Raw genomic sequence first — 23559 nt, forward strand, 5'->3', positions numbered from 1 at the left:
AGGCGCGGGAGCGGCACCGAGGGTTGCAGTCCCGTTGCCGGTCCCCGGTCCGGTACGCGGTCAACACTGAGGGTTGCGATCCATTGCCGGACACGGAAAAAGACAAAAGGGTTGCAGTCCCGTTGCCGGTCCCCGGTCCGGTACGGGGGCAACACTGAGGGTTGCGATCCATTGCTGGACACAGAAAAAGACAAAAAAAAAAAAAATACCTGTACTAAAGTCAAATTACCTTATTATCAGAATCTTTCATTTAAACCGTTGTCAGAAGATCCACAAAAGCAATGATCCATGCTCGGACAATCAAGGCTTAACTGAGTTGCTTCCTTCCTAGAAAATATAAACCTGTGTGTTCCTTTGTTCTTAAGTACAAACATTTCAGTGTAAAGTTGGGAAGCTTTTTTTTTTTTTTTTGACCGGTAAGGGGATCGCAACCCTCAGTTTGGTGTGGTCTGCACCACGCTCAGCCAGTGAGTGCACCAGCCATCCCTATATAGGATCTGAACCCGCAGCCTCGGCGCTACCAGCGTCACACTCTCCCGAGTGAGCCACGGGGCCAGCCCAAGCTGGGAAGCTTTTAAGCTTTTACTAAATATGTAAAACACATGTTAGCAGAATATTTATGATTATGAAATGTTGCCTGTAGTTGTCATGGAATAGCCATGCGTGATTTAGAAGAGCTGTAATTACGTCTGGGTGGCCTCTGAATTTCAAAGCAGAGCCATCCATACTCTCTGAGCCCCAGTCTCCTGTTGCTAAAAGTAGGAGATCAGATGACGTGATCAGGAAGGGCCACTTTCAGCCACATGTTCCTATGACTGCTTGATTCTTAGCAATCACATAAGACTGATGTCAATCTGTGGGAGTCATGTCATCTGACTATATAGTCTGTATCTTCAATTTGGGAAATCACGAGACTGCACTTGGAGTAGGCACCAGTAGATGTCACTCACTCCTTTGGTAGCTAAAACTCTGGTCCAAACTCTCCAATGTAATATATTAAGGAGACTTTTCTGGTTTTCAACAAAAATAACCCATTGTTATCAAGTACACGTGTCATAATCAGTCTTAAAAGTGTAAGTAAACACAAATATGACTTGGAACATTTACTAAAACATTACAAAGAAGAGCAGGGCTTCAGGATTGGGTAGTTCTGGGTCCCCCATAAACTTGGCAGGTGACCTTGAACATGCCATTTAACCTTCAGTTAAATGTAGCTTCAGTTTTCTAATCTATAAAAGATCATTCTACTCACCTTATAGGACTGTTAGGAGGCTTAGGTCATGTATGTAAAGTGCTCAGTAAATGTCACTTTGATCCCCCTTCTTACCCTCTGTGAAAACAGGACCTGTAGCCCTTAAACACTCAGAGTAACTGAGAAAATATTATGGGGCAACAAACGGTGTTATTCACCTCTGCTGTCACTGAAAGTCTTTATATCTCCCTTAGCTACAAAAGCAGGACCTGTGGTCCTTACTCAAGCAGAGCTCACAAGGTGAATAAAGGCAGAATACAGCCTCTTCCCCACAAGCAGAGCTGCCCCTCAGGGAACCCCAGTTCCCAGGCCACCCCCTCCCCCACAGCCAACTCCCAGACCTCCTGGACTCACCCTGTCTCTGCTGCAGCCCCACATCTAAGCAGAGCTGAGGTCAAATCTGACAGTTATGAAGGTGGCAACTTTCCCATATCCTTGCATCCAAGATTTTATTATCCATTGAAAGAAAATTTTAGCCCCCATGATTTTACTTCTCTTGGCTTCCCCTCTACCCCGTCCCATCCCAAACTTGTAGTAAGTAGTTATTTTTTTTCCTTTATATTATAGGGAAGCTAATTCTATGGATATAGCCAAATAGACCTGGGAATAAGTAAGAGCATTTTGAGTAGCTGAATACGCTTTGAGGCCAAGCTGTGTGGGCAGTGAGGGTTGAACGAGATTTTAACTGAGAAATGGCAGTGAGATTGCCTTGCACAGGCATCCCACACTGGGATGGCGTTCCCTCTGTCTGACGTAAAGCATCACCACTTTCTCTTCACCTGGTTCTATCTTTGCTGTGATTTAGACAATCTCTGAATTCAAAAAGGAGATAGAGCTACTTCAAACACAGAAGATAGACGTGGAAAAACATGTGCAGTTGCAAAAACGGGAAATGAGAGGTAACAAAAATACGAATTATGTAGCCCATGGGGTATAGACTACATTTATCAGAGGTGTGTCGCTGCTAAGGAAATGTTTCCTTTGGTTTGAGTTTGGTCAGTTAGCTTGTTGGTTTCATGGTAGGTTTATGGTAGATTGGTTAGTTGGTAGGTTGGATATTTGGTTGATTGAATAGCTGGAAGGTTGGTTAGTTGGTCGGTTGGTTAGCTGGTAATTTATTTAGCTGGAGACTCACTGTGAAGCTAGAAAACTGGCCCTGGAAAGGGAATGGGAGAAGAGAAATCATGCACAAATGTAATTTATATATCTCCATGTGTTCCTTTCAGAAAAGATGTCAGAGATCACCAAACAACTTCTTGAAAGCTATGACATTGAAGATGTAAGAAGCAGGTAGTCACATTTGTATTGCTGAACATTTAAAAACACGTAAAACGTGAGAGAGATGATCGATTTTCTCACCATCCTTATTTTCCAGGCTCTCTGTGGAAGACTTGGAGCATTTAAATGAGGATGGAGAACTCTGGTTTGCTTATGAGGGACTAAAGAAGGCAACACGGTTAGAAATTCTCCTCAGGTTTCCTTCTGATTGTTTAGAGATAATAGACTATTGGAAAGTCAGAAGAATGAAAACATTTCTCTGAGAATTAAGTAATTATTTTAGTAATGAAGAGCAATCTCTTTATGGGGTAAACCACCTAGTATTAAAACCCATAACCTGTACAGTGAAAACTGATTATATCAAATAAGTTAGCCAGTGTCGCTATAGATATATGTAAACATTTAGATGTAAAGATTTTGCCACATTTTTTTAAACTAATAAACTTTATTTTTTACAGCAGTTTTAAGTTTATAGCAAAATTGAGCAGAAAATACAGAGTTCCCCTATAGCTCCTGCCCAACACTCCCCCCACCACACACACACACACAGAGCCTCCCCTACTATCCACATCCCCACCACAGGGTACATTTGTTACAATCGATGAACCTACACTGACAATCATTGTCACCCAAAGCCCATAGTTTACATTAGGGTTCACTCTTGGTGTTGTACCTTCTGTGGGTTTTGACTCATGTAAAGTGATGTGTATCCACAAACATAGTATCCTACAGAACATGTTTTTTAAACTACTAAGAGAATAAACATGTAATTTTAATATCTCCTAAAGTAAAATTTATCATTAACTGCATGTTAACCCCACATAATGCTTCCTAACTAGCTAGAAAGATTTTGTAATCATGCGTTCCTGATTCCATAGCCTGTAACTACGTGTACGTAAGTAAAATGTACTTAGCGCAGGGCTCTAATTGTGGGTCTTCATATTTGCTGCACATGTACACCCTGACAGTTGTCAGCACGGCCGCATAAAGATCGTGTGCCTTATTTCTTGACCCCTCCTTTAACAGTGTTTTGGAAAGCCATTTCCAGACACAGAAGGAGTGCTATGAAAAAGAGATTGAAGCTCTGAACTTCAAAGTGGTGCATCTAAGTCAAGAAATCAACCACCTGCAGAATTTATTCAGAGAAGAGAATGATATCAATGCAAGTATCCGTCATGAAGTTGCCAGGCTAACATCAGAAAACATGGTATGGCCTCAGCCGCAGGCCCGAGGCCTGGCCAGTATTCTAGACACATTATTCATCAAAGGAGTAAAATTCAGTTTCTTGGCAATAAAATAATAGATATCAATTACTTTTCCCAGGAATGAAATAACTGGGTCAGAAGATAAAACGATAAAATGACCACAGGCTGGAGAGCTCTTTGATGTGAGACTGTGTTTGTTTAGCACAGGATGGGTCCAAATTCTGTGTGTGTGTGGGGGGTGTGTGTTTGTGTGTGTGTGTGTGTGTGTGTGTGTGTGTGTGAGTCTGTGTGTGTGTTTTTAAATCTATATATTTAAATCTAGCTATAATCCCTAGGAAAGTGACAAAAAAAATAAGGTAAAAGGGTAGCTGTTGAGAGGGGAGTGGACCAGAAGGTCAGGCCTCCCCTCGTGCCCCGAATCTCGCTTTTCAAGGACGTCCTCTTCCGTATGCCCGTTCTCATCCTTTCCCTGACTCATGCCTACTGGCACAGAGAAATGCTTCAGGAATCCCCTCACTCAAAAAACATCCCTTTCGGGCCGGCCCGGTGGCGCACTGGATAGTGCGCCACTTGGGAGCGCAGAGGCGCTCCCGCCGAGGGTTCGGATCCCATGTGGAGACCGGTTCCCGCTCACTGGCTGAGCGCAGTGTGGGTGCAGCACCAAGTGTTGCGATCCCGTTGCGGGTCCTGGTGCGGGCGCGACACCGAGGGTTGCAATCCCGTTACCGGTCAGTAAAAAAGACAAAAAAAAAAAAAAAAAAAACACATCCCTTTCTTAACCCCCCTGCCTGTGGCCACACCCTGTTTCTTTGGGGAGTTCATGGGACTTATCCGAGACCGTCTAAGCATGCTTCTTCCCCTCCCCCATTACTCCAGCCACCCTATTCTGTCCTGTGTCTCTACCCCTAAGTGAGCTCCCACACAGAGCTGGGCACAGAGGGTCCCTCCTCGGTAGCTCCGCAGCCTCTGGCGCTCTCTTGGCCTGTAGGACACCACGCTCCCCGAGGCTTCTCTCCTGCCTCGCCGCTGCTCCTTCCCCGATCTCTACTGTCTCCTCCTCTGCCTGCCCGGGAAGACTCGGGTACTCTCAGGGCTGTGTGAGCAGGTGAGGAGACGTGACCCTGGGCACAGTGGACATGGGAACAGTAGCAAAGGACCTTCACATTTGTGTTTATTCCTTGGACAAAATGTGAATGAGGAATTTGTAGTGAGATCCAATTGTACAAACAAGTATTTCATTTGGACTTCAGAGGCACAAGTGTGTTTATAAACTTGGACAACTGAAAAACTGTCTTTATCTGACTAGGGGTGGAGGTGATGGGTATTTAAAGGATAAAGGATTGTGAAGCATACTGGACGATTCCAGACCTCCACTAATTCAGAAGGCACAGGGGGACCATTCGAAATGGCTTTTCCTGTTCCGAGATGAGAAGGTGGTGTCTCTGGGTCTGGACCGCAGAGGCTGCCCACATTTCTTCCTCCCTCAGCTCAGCATAGGATTCCCACCCGCCTTCAGCGGTCCACGTCCTTCTCTCCCAGTTGTCGTTGTGTGAGAACTGCTCCCTCTGAGCATGCTGGTGTTTCTTGACACTGTATAGGTCTAGAGACAACATAACGCCAGCCCAGTCTGGTGTCTCGCTGGCCCTCTTGCACAACCACGTGTTCTACGGGCTGAACACCTCGACAGTTCAGTTTGCCTCTGAGATTTGAAAGTTCATAGTTGAAAGTATTTTATATTCTCATATTTCTAACTCTTTTCCAAAGATGATCCCAGACTTTAAACAGCAGATTTCAGAACTGGAGAAACAGAAGCAAGATCTTGAAATTCGCCTGAATGAACAAACTGAGAAAATGAAAGGTAACTAGAATTCTCACGAACCTGCTTTTAGAAAATGGTTTCCTATATCCAGTAAATGATGTAGAAAAGTCATCATATGCAGAGATTTTAAGCTCTATTCTCCCCGGGGCCAGTCAGGTAACATAAATGTGAGATGTGGGCTGGTTGGAGGGTACAGCAAGGCGTGTGTGGCACTTACAGGGGCAGCTGCCTCTGAGCTCCATTGATTGTTGCCAAGTGGGAATGTGGGTCCCAGTGTTGCTAGAAATTCCTATTTTTAAAGAAAATCCAGAAATCCAGATTTCTATGTGAATTATCATAATTTTAAAATAATGCTTTAAAAGATTTTTAAACATTGTACAGACCAAACGAAACCTATTCTCTGGCTGGATAAAGTTTAGGACCTCTAATAACTGAAAATAATACCAAACCCAAATCAGAACACAGTGATATGACGCCCAAAGTACTGATAATTCTTTTCATTATAGGAGAACTAGAAGAATTGTCTAATCAGTTAAATCACAATCAAGAAGAAGGAACACAAAGAAAGTAAGTATTAGCGAGTGTTAACGAGTGTCTAACTCAAGTTCATGCTTATGTAATGCTTTTCTTTCCTGAAATTGTAGAATACACCGAGATATGTTATGTAATTAATATGTATGATATGTCACGTTTCAAATGGAAAGAAAAGAAATATGTGCACACACACACACACACACACACACACACACACACACGTCATCTCTGGGAGATTGTAAAAGGAACAAAACGTTGGTTGCCTCCAGGGAAGTAATTTGGTAATTTATGCGTGGAGGAAGGAAGGAGGCTTACTTTTCACTATGTATACTATTGTGCCTTTGTAATGTTACATCTTGCATATGAATTATCTGTTCAAAACGTGGATAAAATAAGATTGTGTGAGAGAGAACAGAGTTTCTATTAGCAGACCATTTAGGAAGAGAATTAAAACCCATGTTGATAGAAAATCTTCATTGCTAATCCTCCCAAATCTCCATCTTGACCAACAGAGGGCCTGGTCCCCTGGTAGAACCTTGTGGGAAAAATGTTCTGTTTTGCTACCAACTTGTTGAGATGCTTAATTTTTCAGAACGATAAATGGACACACTACATACCCAAGAGCATTTTTAGTCATATGACTTTATCAGTAGGATCAGGAACAAATAAGGATCCAAAGTAGTAGGAAAGTAGTGAGATACCATTTTGGAACTCTTTCGATGCCTCTCTTTTCTCTTCTCTTCTCTCTGATCCCTGGCTTTTTGGGTGTCTGTTCTCCAGGCAGGTTACAAAGGAGATAATCCCTGAACTGTTAGTCATAGGGTGTGGGTGGGTATGGATGTCCCATGGGAGCAGGGAAGGGGGGTGAAGTGGGGTGGGGGCTGGAATAGCTTATCAGGTTAAGGAGGCTAGAGCAGTCCATGCACAATTTTCTATCCCAGTGAGACCTGGTCTCTTTACCTGCCCCTTCAGCAATCCCCGTACTCAGGTCCTATTAGCTTTACACATAAATTGGCCAAGGTATTTTTCCATCTTGGGTATATCAGCATTTGCTGTGACAATGAGTGACTACTCCATGAGGGTCAAACTGATACCAAAGGTTGTTCTATCCCTTTATCAGGGTCATAGCAGGCCAAAATGAAATACACACTAAGGAGAAAGAGAAGCTGATCAGTAAGATTCAAGAAATTCAGGAGACCAGCGAGCGTTTGAAGAAACAATTTGAAACAGAAAGTGAAGTCAAGAGTAATTTCCAGCAGGAAGCATCTCGTCTCATGTTGGAAAACAGGGTGAGAAGTTTTACTAACGTGTTGATAAGTGACTGTCTGTGTGCGTATGTTGCTGAAAGGGAGGACGTGCCACCTGAAGCTCAGGGTTAGCAGCTGTGGACCAGGAGTCCTTCCATCAGGGCAGCCTGTTTCCTTATCTCAAAAGACATGTGGTCTCAGGATACAGCCCACCGCAGAGAATGGCAGGCACCGTACAGGGCTGTGGTTCCTGAGAGCTGTCGGTAGAGGCCGTCTGAGGTGGGGACCCCTGGTCTAGAGCACCTTGAGGATAACAAGGCCAACGTGTGAGCGCTTTGCTGAGCAGAACCTACCCCACATAAAGGCCCACACTTTGTTTTGGGGGCATGACCTTCTGACAATTTTTAGAGTCAAAATTTCCTTCTATGAAATGATTGTAATTTTTAATTTTTTAAAAGTCTTCTCTAAATTTTAAATGCCCTTGCAAAAATGAAATTTGGCAACCCCATGTCAATCCCCAGGAATTATTTGGAAATTGTATTGATGCGTGAAACCCACAAGAGTGAAAAGCACTGAAATAACAGGATGATTTTCTCAGAGTTAGGTCCCTCTCAGGCCCTTTCCTGGCCTGGCAGCCTCCAATAGCATGACCTGGTGGGGCTGGCCAGGGCTGTGGTCAGCCTGGATGTGCCCATGTGCCCTTCTCTCTGCTGGCAGGGTCCCCCATTTCCTATCTCACAGGAAAACCATGATTGGATAAAATCATATTTGGCCATGTCAGGGTTTAACTTTGAAGAGTAATTACACCTAAAAAGAGGAATCCTGGGAGTTTAACATTTAATAGAAAATAATAAATTCCAATCAGTGGCACCTTGGTGATGGCCATCTTTTTGAGGTGGGTCCAACTTTCTCAAAGACTTGAGTCCTCAGATCATACCAGATAAGCAGCTGCCTGCTGTCCGTGTGTGCCAGGCTGCCCTGCCTTCTGTGGCTGCATGCAGGTCCTGGGGTTTCAGTGGAGCCAGTGGCAAGGGAGAGGCCATACAGGTGGTCATGTTGTCCTGTCCATGTGGTCCTTCACTCTCTAGCTGTGAACACGCACCGATCCCTGTGAGTTGTGTGGGATTAGTGTGAGCTTGTTCCTGATGCCCCAGGGATGCAATGGGGTCTTTCTCAGTACCCTCCTCTGGAGCTCCCCCACGTCTGGCTCTGCTCCCGGGCCAGCCTGTTTCTTCCACAGTGCACTGAGCTGAGGAGGGAGGGGGCTTACAACAAACTATTCCTGAACCAATGACTAGCCTCAGTGTTACAAGTGAACAGATGGATAGGCAACAAAAGAACACAATTTCTGTGTATGAGTGGGGATCTTGCCACAGATGAGATGATCTGTGTTAGCTTCCCGGGCTGCCATAACAAATTCCCACAAACTAGGTGCCTTAAAACAACGGAAATTTATTCTCTCACAGTTGTGGAAGTCAGAAGTCTGACATCGGGGTGTCAACGGGGCCACACTCCTCCCAAAGATTCTAGGAGAGAATCCTTCCTTGCCTCTTCCAGCTTCAAGAGTGGCTTGTGTCATTCCTTGGTTTGCAGCAGCAGTCTCTCCCTCTCTTCACGTGGCCTTCTCTCCGTGTGTCTCTGTGTGTTCTTTTCTGTCCCTTATGACACTCTCATTGGATTTAAGGCCCACCCTAATCTGGTATGAGTGCACATTGATCCTTATCTTAATTACAACTGCAAAGACCCTATTTCCCAAGTAAGATCACACACATTCTGGGGTTCTGGGTGGACATGAATTTTGAGGGGAGAGTGTTCAACCCAGTACATGAAACTTTTAAGTCAAAGAAATTCTTATTAAAAAAAGAAATGGAAAAAAAATCTTCTAATGATCATTTCACTATCTATCATAGAAATTAAAAATGAAAACTACATATTATTTTTGCCTGTCAAATTAATGGAGATCTTATGGCGCTGGTGAGGACACCTTGAAATGGGGACTGTCACCCATGTTTGCTGGGAATATAAATTGGCATGAAGGTCAGGAGTTTCAAGGAGTGATTTGGGGGCATATATCATGAATCTTTGGGAAGTACATTCCCTTTGACTCAGTAATGCAACTTGTAGGGTTCTATCTTAAGTAAATATCAACATGTGGACCACAATTTTTGTTCAGAGTGCTCATCATAGTGTTATTAATCATAAAAAAAGGAAACAAATGGATGTCTAACTATAGGAGGCAGGTTAAATTATTGTATATCATATGACTTAGCCATTAATAATGGTGGTTTGGGTATATTATTGATGACATGGGAAAATGTCTACAGTATAATTACAGAAAAATATAGGATTTAAAGCTTTACATGCAGTATAATCCCAATTTTATAAAATGTACATGCACCATATTAGAAAAAAAAGAAAGGAATAAAATAAATCAAAATGTGAACAGTGCTTTCTTCTAGGTTGTGGATTGATGGGTGATTTTTTAATTAGATGTATTATAAGATGGGCTCAAATTGGAGGGAAGAAGCTGCACCCGCACCTCCATTTGTAAGGTCAGTAAAGTTCTAACATGTCTAGCCAGGAACACAGAACAGTAGCAGGGAGAGGTGTCCACACAGGGCGGAAATAGCACAGCATCCCCCAGCCCTGGGAGTCCCCAGAGGGCTCATAGCTGCAGTGACTGCATGGTGGGTCTTGCTGGATCTGAGAAGCCTGATTCCCTCAGAATTTAGGAAGAACCACGCTGGCCCGTTAGCTCAGTTGGTTAGAGCTCAGCTTTATAACACCAATGTCATGGGTTCAGATCCCAGTACCAGCCAGCCACCAAAAAAAAAGAATTTAGGAAGGACCTAAATGTTCTATTCCCTTTATAGGAAGTATTTCTATTTCTAGGTATCCAGGACTCTCCTGGTGCTTGAGCCAAATTCAGCATGGGTAAGGCCTCCTCCTTATTAGGAAAGAAAAGCAAAACCAGCATCCAAACCTCTAAACAGTTTCTCTGGCTCCAGCTATAACATCCAGAAAGGCCATTTTCCTACATTCATATTTTTAAAATAAGTATTTATTATGGGCATTACTTTATAGTAAGGGGGAAATAGATCAAATAAGTATAGTATATGCATACAACAGGATATTATCCAGCCATAAAAAGGTATGAAATACTGATACATCCTCCAGCACGGATGAACCTTGAAAATCGTATGCTAAGTGAAAGAAGCCAACACAAAAGACCACATACTGTATGTTTTCACTTACATGAAATGTCTAGAATAGGCAAATACATAGATAAATAGAGGGCTGGAAGGGAGCAGAGGAGCTGGAGAGCGACAGCTGGAGGTTAGAATTTTCTTTCTGGAGTAATGAAAATGTTGCAGAATAAGATAATGATGGTAGCTCAACTCTGACTATACTAAAAACCACTGAGCTGTACACTTTAAATGGGTGAGTTAAGCCTGGGGCCTGTGTGTGTGTGCTCTTCCCTTTACTCCTCTGGATCCCCTCTGCGTGATACTATATTTATCTGTCAAGTGCTGTCTAGATTGTAACTGTATTGCCAATTGCCCAAAATGTAGGAAAATCATTTCTTCACCTTGTAAGTGGCCATTTATGAAGTTGGGATTAGAAGTCTGGATCAGTATTTTTTCTATAAGCCGCTTGTTACGGTGTCTCTGAGGGAACTGATATACCTCATGGTATGCCCAAATTTGTAAAACCAAGCCACAACGTGATGTATTTTTCTGGATATAAAAGGGGATTTTAATATACGATGGTAGCCCAGCTAGATCAGGAACCCTTGTTTTCATTCGCTGGAAACTTACTGAACCTATGCTCTGTTCATAGTCAAGGACAACAAAGAGACAGAAGACACAGTTCCTGCCCTCGCTGAGCACAGTCTGAGGGTGGCGGTGTTCACATCAATGGCAGTGTCAGTTCACCGCAGCACAGTCAGTGGTACCAGAGCTGAGAAGAGAGTGGGGGTCAGGAGTGGCTGTGGAGGAGATGCATGGAGCCCTGGGGGGGTAGACGCACAGGGAGAAGAGTGCGGGAGGGCTGGAGCCATGAGCCCTGGCATCCTGGTGCTGTGCATGGCATCTTCTGAGGAAAGATTGGTTGCGCAGAGTGGCTAGGGCTCACAGGGAGGTCGTGGGCATTAAGTTTGGAAAGGTCAGGCATTACCCAAAAGGTGTGTGGCCTTGCATTCCACCACCACCACCACCACCCCATCCCAGAGACTTGGACAATTTCCTGGGAGAGCTGAAGAACCACGAAAGAATTTTGAGTAAGGCTGGAGTGCTCAGTAAAGAGTGTTGGGAAAAGGAACCTCAGCACTTCAGATTAGGAGAAGCAGAGAGAGAAGTAACTGGAAGTATCTTGAGAGTCCCAGCTTGAGCTGAAGCCGGCCTTGACCAGCGTGGGAAAGCCTGGGGTACTGTTCTACTTTTTAATCTGTACATTAGTTTGGAGTTTTTTTTTAATTTAAGAAAAGAGAAGAATGTAACAAAAATGGACTATTTTACTATGATGTGGGAAATTGTTTCAATGCGCGTGAGCATTTGCACTGGTTTTTTTTTTTTTCAGCTTTTGCGTGTGTTGCTGGCCTGTCACAGGGTGGGTGGCCTTCCTCACACGGGACAGTGTCTCTCCTTCCTTCTGACCCTGGGTTTCAGTCAAACACAAAACTGGGGAGTCTGTTCATGCTGAATCCACGCAGCCTCGCCTACAGTAGATTATACACTAGCCTTGGGAGTTGCCAGGGGATAAATTGGGGGTGGGGCGGCCTATGAATGCAGCTTCTGAAGAGAGAGACATTGAAAATTATCACATAAAACCGGGCCAAGAAAATACGCCTCACTTAACTAGCATCTTTGGGGACTGAGGTCTTGGGCCTGAGAGAATGTGGTGAAGAGCTGCCATCTGCTCTTGACTGACTTGACTGTTTTCATTGAAACTCTTCCCACATCCAAGTGTTGGCACTCCTTGGGGAATTTCCTCCTCTCTGCTTCCGTGGCAGGCAGCTCTGTGGTTTTCTCTCTCTCGTCGCCCTTTTCTGCGTCTGCTCCTTCCTCCCACTCCCTAGGTGTGGCAGGAGTGGGGTAAGCTGATGACCTTTGAGTTAAAGAAGTTAATTCTGGGGGAGTGTGCACAATAGAAGAGAAGCAGGAAGGACATCAGGAAACTGTCCCAGTGTGCCCCATGTGCAGTGACCACCAGAGCAGTGAGGGCAGTGCAGGGCAGGAAGAGCAGGCCTCTGAGGCTGGGTGGGCCCATCAGAAGCGCCTGGAACTCTAGAATGAGCAGGGAGAGCAGCACGGCTCGCTGCTCTGCCGAGGTTGCCCTGCCGTGGAGGCTGTGGGAATGCAGGCTTGGAGCCCAGGTGAGGAGTGGCCTCAAGGGAACACTCAACTGGGTGATTTTCTCTTAAAGTAACTAGGGCTAAACGGAGAGCAAACATCATTGGTTAATGCACTCTGGAAAAACTGTTTGAAATTGTTTGTTTCAGTACTCAGTGCTTCAGTATTTCAGGATTCTAGGCCAAAATAGCCTATTTGACTATCTAAATAACTTCATCCCTTAATAAATTTATTCTCATGTGCTTAAAAAAATAAAATAAAATAAATAAATAAATAATAAATGGGTGAGTTGTATGGTATGTGAATTATGGCTCAATAAAGCTGTTTCCAAAAGAATAGATTAAGATGCTTCTAAATGTATATCCTTGTTTCTTTGGATTTCTGAAGGATCTTGAAGAAGAGTTAGACATGAAGGACAGAGTGATTAAAAAGCTACAAGATCAAGTCAATACTCTAACAAAGACAATTGAAAAAGGTAGGAAAAAGGATATTCACTTTCTTATTCTTTTGAGCTTGCAGCTAAAGTCAACATGCAGTAAAGTGTTTATTTCCTGCTGATCCAAAGCCTGTGAATCCCAAAGGAATGATTCTCAGCAGGTGGGGTTTGGGACCTAGTGATGGGCTAATGAACAGCTCCTTCGAGGCAGGAAGACAGCTCACTACCCCTCAGATAGTATCAGACACACTCATGGAATTGCAAGGGATACCCTATAATGAACACTGTTAACCTCTTCCTCTATTAGCTCACCCTTTTTTAATTTGCAATTGTGAACAAGTTTCTAAATTAATTGCTTCAAAATTCATCTTTTCTTCCTGTTGCATGTATAGAATCAGTATCTGAATTTCCATTAGAAGAGAGAAGCAGAGAACTGAGAAGTCAGGCATCCTGAACATGAGCTGAACTTCACACTTGGTGTCCTCATGAGAGCTCCTGCGAAGAGGACCCTCAGCCTTTCTTTCCTTCTTCTGCTTCTGAGTCACTGAACTTTGCCTGTCTTCTGCTCCAACTTACATTCGTTACTCTCTTGTTCTTTATTTTTCCTCTCCCTCCCAGCCTTTATTGTATCTTCAACTGTCTGTTCCTATTTCTATATTCATTTCTTTGAAGAGCTCCTTTATTCTTATTTATTCAACTCTCAGCTGAAATTTGAAATGTCCAAACTAAACTGAGGCTCTTTCCCCTTCAATAATAAATTATAAATGTCAGCCTGCCCCACAAGGGCAGGGACCAGGTCTGCCCTTCCCACCCCCGACTGTGTCCCTACTGTTGAAATGAATGAATGAAACACCATCTCTACATAAAGACTGCCAAAGTCCACATTCTGCCCTCATTTCTCTTCCTGAACCTCAGATTCTTTTTGCTTCTAAGGCCACCTTCTTTGCCTTTCTATTATTACCTCCAATTATGCATGTCTAAATCAGAACTCATCACCTTCCCATTCTCATGAGTTATCTGTTGTTGTATACCAAATTACCCCAAAACTTAGCAACTGGAAGCAACAAATATTTAATGGCATACAGTTTCTGGATCAGGAATCCAGGAGCAGTTGAGCTGGGTGGTTCTGGCTCAGCTTTTGGACTTCTGACCTCCAGAACTGTAAGATTAAAATTTTGTGTTGTTTCATGCTGCTAAGTTTGTGATAACTTGTTACAACAGCCATAGGAAACTCACACAGCCCCTTTAGTCAGGATTGTGCACTTTGGTACTTTGCACACCAAATGTTTTGTGAGTCTTGTTTCCTTCACAGTAATGTGAGCAACTTGAAAACGGGGCAACAAATTGGGTTTTCTCCCCTATCCCCCCTGTTCTAGATACATACCAGGTACTCGTAAGGACTCCTTCAAGGATAACTCAGCCTTTTCAGCAGCGGCTATACTCACTGATATACTTACAGATAGGAATCACTACTAGGAGAAATTCTTCAGGATACAATAAAGTTTTAGTTTGTTGTTTTTGTTTTTGCAGCTGAGCTGTATGGGGATCCAACCCCTTGATTTTGGTGTTGTAACACCATGCTCTAACCAAGTGAGCTAACTGGCCAGCTGTACAATAAAGCTTTGACGTGCCTGAAAGCCACAGACGTTCATGTGCAAATCAGCCAGACTAGGGTAGAAGGAGATGGAGCAGTCTCATTATGAAACCCGTGAACGTTGTTTTGGTGTAATTAGCTGACTGTTTGCCTCTGTCTACAGCCAATGATGTGCACTTGCCCTCAGGAGCCAAGGAGTACCTTGGAATGCTGGAATACAAGAGAGAAGACGAGGCCAAACTCATTCAGAACCTCATTCTTGGTAGTGAAACCTGGACCTCTGAATTTTTGCTTTGTCTTTGAGAACTTGAACATCAGTCAATGCCAAATCCCTGGGCAGGGACAGCCCTTTCTCATCCTCTTCCTCCCTTGCTCCTTCCCCTAGTCTAGAGGTTCTCAGCCTCAGCACTATTGGCCAGATAACTCTCTGTTGGAGGGTGGGGGCTGTGTACTGTAGGGTATTGAGTAGCATCCTTGACTTCTACCCACTAGAAGCCAGTGACAACTCCTAGTCATGACAATAAGAAGTCTCCTTATATTGCCAGATGTCCCTTGGGGGCCAAAATTGTCCTCAGTTGAGAACATACATACCTAACCTTTTCCCAAGTCTAATTGTAGGGTCGGGATAGAAGACATATCTCATCTTTGTGTCTCTGCATAGGAGCCATAATGGAAGTAATGGTGGCTCTGTGCTCCATTTGACTTCTGCTGAGAAAGTCATTTGCAGGCAGTGTGACATGAGGGCTTCCACGCACAATGTCCCAGTGTGCATGCTCAAGGGTTAGTGGTCTTAGAACCAGTCTTACCATATTGTCTTCACCATGACCTTCACATGGTTTTCCAGGGGAAGAGAGAAAAGCTGCCTCCCTACCAGCCGGTTCCAAGATCTCAAAACTGAACGCTGAAGTGCAGCCTTTCCTCCTCTTGTTCTGAGTGACCCCTGCAGAGCACTGAGTGGTGGGGGCCTCTTTTTTGTTCTCCTGTCTTAATGCAGCCATGGGAGGTCCTTGTTTACTTAATTTGTTCTATAAAGTTTTTCTCTTTCTTCATCCCCTCTGTCTCCCTGGCTGGAATTTTCTCCAGCACTGCTGTATACACGCAGTTTCATACGATTGTGGAGATCATATTCAATCCTCTTCAAAGAGGTAGGGTAGGGCAGTGGGTTCCTTTCTCACATTGGGGATCTGAAATCCAGGGTCTCTACACCAGGGTCAAGTACAAATTCTGTCTCTTATTCAACCTTTTTATTGAAAGAGAAAGGACTTTGCCAATGAGAAGTAAAAGGAACAGGTGCACCTGTGTATTTTCACCAAGAAAAGAGCCAGACTCCTCAAAGAGAAAAAAAAATCCCTGTGCATTCAGGCACCCCATCAAGTACAGAAAAGCAAACAGACCCCCCGCCCATGGTCAGAGGGCTCCGTAGGAGAGCTGGCCTGCAGCTGCAATCGCCCTTGGCTCTCTCTGCTCCAGACTTGAAGCCCCGAGGTGTGGTGGTGAACATGATCCCCGGGCTGCCAGCTCACATCCTGTTCATGTGTGTACGCTACGCAGACTCTCGCAATGATGCCGACATGCTGAAGTCCTTCATGAACAGCGCCATTAATGGCATCAAGCAGGTGGTTAAGGTAGGGAACTGCCTTTGACCTCGGCTCTTGGTATTATATCTAATTTAGGAACACCCATGGGCATGACCACATGCCCGTTCTCTGCCCATCCTTAGCCTCTTGTCTTTGGTGAGCCACATGATGCCTCAAACCAGTTTGAGTCCAGCTAGTGAGAGAAGCCAGGCTGTCAGGGAGGGGCAAGTGGACGAGGATCTGCCGATAGACCTCAAAGCCTTACCAACAAGACTACAACCTGGTAGCCACTACCCCCACCTCTGCATCCCCCTAGGGTCTGAGATTACTGGCTGCGACCAGATATACGTTCTATCAGTAGAACAAGTGTGAGTGAGGAAGAATGGGAAGGAGTGAAAAATTATTCAGCTCTTTCCATGGCAATTAAAGAATTCTCTCTCCTAAAACCATTTTATATACTTTTATTCCCACTCCAGAAATGAAGACAAGCTGTGTGTTAGTTAGTTCAGATGCTTGGTAAGGCTAAACCATGGTTGCTGCAAGACACCGACCACTCCTTCCCACACCCCCGCACCCCACCACACATCATCTTCTCCATGTCTTGAAGAAGATGGAGGATTTGTCTTTGCTCATGGCAGTTCCTTAATGAGCCATCCAGGTTGGAGGGTGGTTTAGCTCCACACAGTTATGTGGGACCCAGGTTTCTTCTAACTCATTGCCTGCCATTCCTTAGGACGTTTTCTTCATTGGAATGATTGGACAAGTAGGCAAGCAGCAGTTTGCCACTGGGTGGGAGGGAACCTAGCATGGGATGTAGGAAGACCACGTGTGTATAGTGCATATAGCAGAAGTCACCAGCTGAGCTCTTTTTGAGCAATCTCTTCATGGTGTGACATGTGGACAGCAATCAAAAATGACAGTGACAAAGAGCAGGATTGTGTGAAGGCTCATGTAGCAGTAAGATAAAGTTCATTGCTAATTTCCTTTCCAGTCGCAGCATGATCCTAAAACCATTCTTAGCTTACTGACTTTTTTTCCCTGAAAATTCAGTGAGGGATAAATGAGTAAATAACTGTTACTAAGCATCAAAGATTTTCCTAAACAGACCTGGCTCCTTGCTCACAGGCATGGTTGCTTTGTATAAAGAGCTCTCTGGTAATGCTTAGCTCAGCCTGGAATCTTGGGATAGCGAGTCAGCGCAGCACGGGTAGAGTGTTGATTGAGCACTGAGCTGGACTTCATGCTGTCCTGGGTATGGAAATTCCATTAGCCACAGTAAGTGAAGTTAGTACCAAACCTGCTTTCTCTCTCTCGAGGAAATGACCATCCAGTTTACAGTTACATTATAAAGCTCAAGTTTCTGGGTATCATAATGTACTGATCCACACAGGAAGGGAACAATAAAATATAGATCCAGTATTTTTCATGCCCCTCCAAAAGAGAAGCAGCAGATATTGGGATATATTAGTATGTTTTAGTTGGGGAGGGCCTTTTAGTAAATATATATTTTAGAAGAGTGTTGAGGAATTCAATTCTATTTTAAATACTGCAGGAAGAGAGAAGAATAAAAACAGATATGTGAGAGGTCAGAGTAATAATTCTCCCCTCCCCCCCCAAAAAAAAAATTTGTACCAACAATTCATTATTCATCTGGAATTAGGCATAGAAAATTAGCATTTGCTTGGTGCTGGATGCTTTATAGTCACTGTCTTCATGGGAGCTAACGGAGTGTTTTTGGAAGGGTCCTCCATAAATTGATGTTCTCCCACCCCGTGTTTTTGTAAATTGGGTTTTCTTAAGAGAAGACAAACTTGCGTTGTGTTCCAGCCATAGGCACCCAGTATTTGCCTCATCTTGCCATTCTGCAATGTTTAGCTAAATATTTATAAGCTGAAAGACACATGGCCTAGGGAGTATAAATCCTCTTTCTCACCAGCAGCTTCAGTCCCAGCTGCTCCGTGGCTCCCTCCCTCTGCCTTTGTGCCACCTCCAGCTTGCAGCACCTAAAGCAACACACACCTGGCTCACATGCCCTCTCCAGCCAGTCTCTTTTCTTCCACCCCCACTGCCAAGCTGCTGAAGCTGGTGGTCCCCGCCGTTCTCTGTGCCTTGCTTTGCAATCTGTCTTCTACTCCATCACTACTGAAAGATCACCAGCAGTTCTTGCTGAATCCAATGATATCTCCTTAATTTGTATTCTTCTTAAATTGACTACAGCATTAGCACCATCTCCCTGAAACCCTCCTCGTCTTTCAAATCCCAGGATTTCCCCAGTCTTTCCTCTCTGATCACTGTACCTCTGCCTTATCTGCTTGTTTCTCTTCTTCTGCCCCATAAGCAGCGTTCTTCCCAGTGGTCCTTGATCCTGAGCTCTGGTCTCCCACCCCTTTCCTTCCAGGAGTGGGTCCTCCCCCTCTCGTGAGGTTTCCTCAGCTGCCCTGCTTCCCCAGCATCTCTCCATCCTCTGAGCTTTTGTAGCACAGTCAGCACCAAACATCTGGGCACTTGAGCACCTATTTAACTGTGTCCTATGTATGTTATGTCTGTCTTCCCAGTCAGAATGTCAACTTTGGAGAGAGAGAACTAAGTCTCAGGTTTCTCATGTATTCCTGTAGTGCCTATTTCAAGCTTCATAACAAGTAACATAACCTGTACAGAAATACATTACAAGCCATAACCTATTATATAAATATAAGCTCTCATCATTATAGTATAAATTGGATAAAGGCTTTAGTGAATAAAAGAAAAATTAATTTTGATCAAAAGCCACAAGCTAAGTAAACAGGTAAGGTATGTCTGTTCTTGGCTCAGAGGCATGACTAATCAAGTCTAATTTTGTCTTTTGTTATTTTTTAAAGGAACATTTAGAAGACTTTGAGATGTTGTCCTTTTGGCTTTCCAATACTTGTCATTTCCTCAATTGCCTGAAGCAGTACAGTGGAGAAGAGGTGAGGACACTTGCCTGCTTTGTGTTTTGTGCTGACTGCCAGTCTGTAAGCTCCTCCTGAGCCAGAGCTCACCAGAGGGGTTAGGAATTAATGAGACACCCAGATTTGGGCACAGCTTCTGTTCCAGCCGGCCTTCTGGCTCCTCTTCCCCCAGGAGGCCAACAGCACATCACCTTTTGGACTCCTTGGGTATACACCACAGGCAGACTTCTAGAAGAAGCTTAGACCTTGGACATGGTACTAGGTTCCAGTTTCTTTTACTTTTAAATCAATAAGTAGATTAGATGATTTTTAAGTTTCCTTCTGGTTGTGAAATTTTTAGTATTGTGACTCTAGAATATAGCCTTTAGTTCAACATGCCTGTTTCTTCAGAGCTCTTCTCTCTACAAGGTTCTAACTGTTCTTCTATAATCTGTAAATATACTTCCTTTGCCACTCTGCCTCTCATTCCAGGGAACTGATGTCATAAAACAGTCCTCCACCTTCAAGTAACACAGAGAAAAATTTCATTGAACTAAAATAACCAACTGGCTTTTAGAATTTTCAGTGCTCTCCAAAATAGTTGCACCGTTTTATAGTCCTGCCAGCAATGAATGAAGTGTCTGGTGTCTCATGCCTTCACCACCACTTGGTATCGACAGACATTTTTATTTCCTAATCTCATAGGTATAGAACAATACCTTGTTGGCTTAAATTGCAGTTACTTGATCACTAGCGAACTCAAGCATAATGTTATATATAAATTGCTTGTTGGCCACTCAGGTTTCCTTTTCTACTGCTTTGTCACATCCTTTCCCCATTTTTCTTAGTGTTGATTTTTTTCTTATTGATTTGTAGGAGTTATCTACATATTACAGATAGATTGTAACTTGTCTTCTAATTTTCTTTATGGAGTCCTTTGTCACATACAATTTTTGAATTTTGATATGCTTAAATCTGTCAATCCTGTTCTTTTATGATCTGTCTTTGTGTCTTGCTTGAGAAATTCCTCCCTACTCTGAGATTATGAAGATATTCTCTTCTAAACTTTTATAGTTCACATTTAGAGTTCACAATTATGTTTTTACCTATCCAAAATCGATGTGATTATTTTTCTATCCCAAATTGATAGGCAAGGTAATGATCTCATATCTTTCTCCGTGTGGATAGCCAGTTGTCCCAATGGAGAGAAGGTTAAATAAAATATAAAAGTAATCTGACTAGTACTATAGAACAAAAGGCGAAATAAGTAAAGGAGATCCAACCTCTGACTAAAAGGAATACTAAAGCAGGAGGAGGCACAGACCAGTCCATTTAAGGCAAACTGGCATCTGTGAAACATTAATGGAAGAGGATGTCATTCAGTACTATTTATTTTATGATCCTTTCTTTGCCCCCTTCAGTCATGTCTAGAACATTATTTTCCCTGCCCCAGTGTTTTTTCAGTTGCTGTATTTTTATTTCTAAAATTTCTACAATTCTTTTTCACCTCTGCCCCTTATCATAATGTCCTATTCTTAATGTTTTGGTTTTTTTTTTCCTTTCATCTCTTTGAAAGTGTTTAACATATCATATTAGTTTGCTCAGGCTACTATAACAAAATACCACAGACTAGGTGACTTAACCAACAGAGATTTGTTTTCTCACAGTTATGGAGGCTAGATGCCTGAGATCAGGGTGCCACCATGGTCTGTTCCTGGCTTGCAGATGGCCATCTACTCCCTGTGTCCTCACATGACCTTTCCTGGGTGCACTGGGTGAGGGGGAGAGAGCACAAGCTCTCTCCTATGTCTCTTTTTGTAAGGATACTAATCCTATCAGATCAGGGCCCTACCCTTATGACCTCATTTAACCTTGATTACTTCCTTAGAGGTCCCATCTCCAAATACAGCTACACTGGGGGGGTTAGAGCTCCAACATCTGAACTGGGGGGAGGACACACAAACATTCAGTCCATAATGCACATTTGAAAATATTTTGGATTGGTCTACTTTATAATTATAAGGTTGTGAATCTCATTTATTGCATCTACGAACCCCTTACAGCAGTTTGTTTCCTTGAGTGCTCTGCAGTGTTTTCTATGCGCTTCCGTGGGAGTTGTTTTCCACTTACTCTATAGGCTCTGGGGGCAAATATTTGTAGGGGAGTCTGCAGTGCAGTGAGAGTATGACACACTGAGATTGTACAGGAAATCAGTGCTATTTTTTTCTTGTAGGAAGTAAATGCTACCCCAAATATCAACTCATTTGATACAAATCACACATTAATTTTTAAGATGCAGGGGTTATAGAAGCTGGTTGCAATATCATTAGTATAGATAGTATTTTAATTTCCTACATGTCTACATTTTTCTAATATTTATATGTTTAAATTACTTTCAGGAATTTATGAAGCATAACAATCCACATCAGAATAAGAACTGCTTGAACAATTTTGACCTTTCAGAATACAGACAGATTCTTAGTGATGTGGCTATACGAATATATCATCAGTTTATTGTTGTAATGGAAAATAATCTCCAACCAATAATAGGTAAGAAGAGAATTGATGACCAAAAAATATTTATAGTAACATCAAGACATTTTAAAACATAAGGTTGGTGTGTGGAATGTGTGATTACAAGTAACATAGTTTGAAAAGCCAAGAAAATACAATTATGTAAACGTCCACCTTTTAATTCTTTGCTTGCTTAAAATTATTCTATAAATTATAGTACATACTTGGTATGTACTTTTCTTTCTGTAAGGATGGTTCATTCCGAAGGAAAAACTTGGGAAAACTTCTTCTACTACTATTTATGTGGTACTTCTACTTTTTATGTGGCTGTTCCTGGGTCTTAGCCAAGTATTTTTGAAATCCTAAAGTCGCATTCAAATTCTTGTACACTTTCCTCAGTTTTCTGAAATTTGAATGCCTTAGACTCTAAATGGTTCCAGACCATGAATGATCGTGATAACCAGCTCTTTCCAGTGAAGTCAAAAGAAGAGCTGCTCCAAGCCTAGAAGAGGAGCTTCTGCCCTGTTGGAAAAAGGCATCCATCCCCCAACACGAACACCCCAGTGCTCCCAAAGCCTTGATTCTTTTGCTTTCTCTACTGCAGCTACATCCACCGACTCTTGTAGCAAATGTCCCCTCTCCTAAAACAGATGCATGAGAGCAGTGGGAAACGTTCTCTGGGTATGCCTCTGTGTGTGCATTTAGAGCTTGCATCTTTCTCTGCAGTGCCAGGCATGCTAGAGTATGAGAGTCTGCAGGGCATTTCTGGCCTGAAGCCCACAGGCTTCCGGAAGCGGTCGTCCAGCATAGACGACACTGATGCCTACACGATGACCTCCGTCCTGCAGCAGCTGAGCTACTTCTATAGCATCATGTGCCAGAATGGCCTGGACCCTGAGCTCGTGAGGCAGGCTGTGAAGCAACTCTTCTTCCTGATCGGGGCTGTCACACTGAATAGCCTCTTCCTGCGCAAGGACATGTGCTCCTGCAGAAAAGGGATGCAGATAAGGTAAAACCCATAAACCGCCGCTTCCCCCAGAGAGGCTGGCCGGAAAGAATGCTCTTAAAGTTGAGGCTGCACATGCCTGACCCACCCTGCTGCACCATCAGACCCCCACATGGGCCATACACTGAGGGCGCATGCAAGATGACTCTCGGCTCCTCGGAGATGTTGGCCATCTGATGGCCAGCCTCTATGCCCATCAAGTCACACCACGCTAACTTGATGCTCTTGCCTAGTGGCTGTAGCTGAGAACAAGTGATTGTGTATTTTACCGTCTGGCCCTCTATGGTTATCATACACTCAACCAGTATTGACTGTCTTCTCTCTGAATAGCACCGTCAGGCAGAGAACACAGGAAACACAAGAAAAGTCAATATGATCTCACCCTTGAGAAGTTCAAAATAGGTAAATAATATTTCGAAGCAACTATGATTAAGTCACAAACAAGTGGTGCACAAAATGCTTCAGAGAAGAGAGATTATTGTAGACCGAAAAGTTGGGGAAGCCAGAGAGTAGTTGTATGTTGAGTGATAAAGAAAAGGGGGGAAGAATGTTCCAGGCAGGGGAAGTGGACGAAGGCATAGTGATGGGACTGAGTAAGGACTGACGCCTGCTCAGGCTTTATTTAGAATAAGCGGAGGTTTGTTTGGGGAGCAGCAGGACCGAGGTAAAGAGGTAGGTTGGATCCAGACTGGGAATGTCTGGAATGCCAGGCTAAGGCATTTGGAGTTCATCCTGAAGACACAGTAATCCACAGTTGTGAACTCTTTACCTCTAAATTGAGGAAACATGGACTCTGAGCTACTGTTTGAACTAACACTGCTTGAGTGATTAGGAATC

The 23559-nt window shown here is 43.5% G+C and overlaps 1 protein-coding gene across 1 annotated transcript in view; it reads left to right on the plus strand.

Moving 5' to 3' along the window:
* The window catches only part of MYO5C (myosin VC), an 84396-nt gene extending 61667 nt beyond the window's left edge, over positions 1-22729 (plus strand). The window contains exons 26-38 of the mRNA XM_008577320.1: positions 2058-2151; positions 2479-2542; positions 2628-2708; positions 3557-3737; positions 5500-5593; positions 6061-6121; positions 7209-7377; positions 13074-13161; positions 14880-14978; positions 16187-16341; positions 19152-19241; positions 21602-21752; positions 22443-22729. Of these exons, the coding sequence (XP_008575542.1) occupies positions 2058-2151; positions 2479-2542; positions 2628-2708; positions 3557-3737; positions 5500-5593; positions 6061-6121; positions 7209-7377; positions 13074-13161; positions 14880-14978; positions 16187-16341; positions 19152-19241; positions 21602-21752; positions 22443-22729 (1614 nt within the window). The remainder of the gene's footprint in view (positions 1-2057; positions 2152-2478; positions 2543-2627; positions 2709-3556; positions 3738-5499; positions 5594-6060; positions 6122-7208; positions 7378-13073; positions 13162-14879; positions 14979-16186; positions 16342-19151; positions 19242-21601; positions 21753-22442) is intronic.
* Positions 22730-23559: the final 830 nt, after the last annotated feature.

Source organism: Galeopterus variegatus, unplaced genomic scaffold (assembly GCF_000696425.1).
Source record: "Galeopterus variegatus unplaced genomic scaffold, G_variegatus-3.0.2 Scaffold1487, whole genome shotgun sequence".
NCBI lineage: Eukaryota > Metazoa > Chordata > Mammalia > Dermoptera > Cynocephalidae > Galeopterus > Galeopterus variegatus.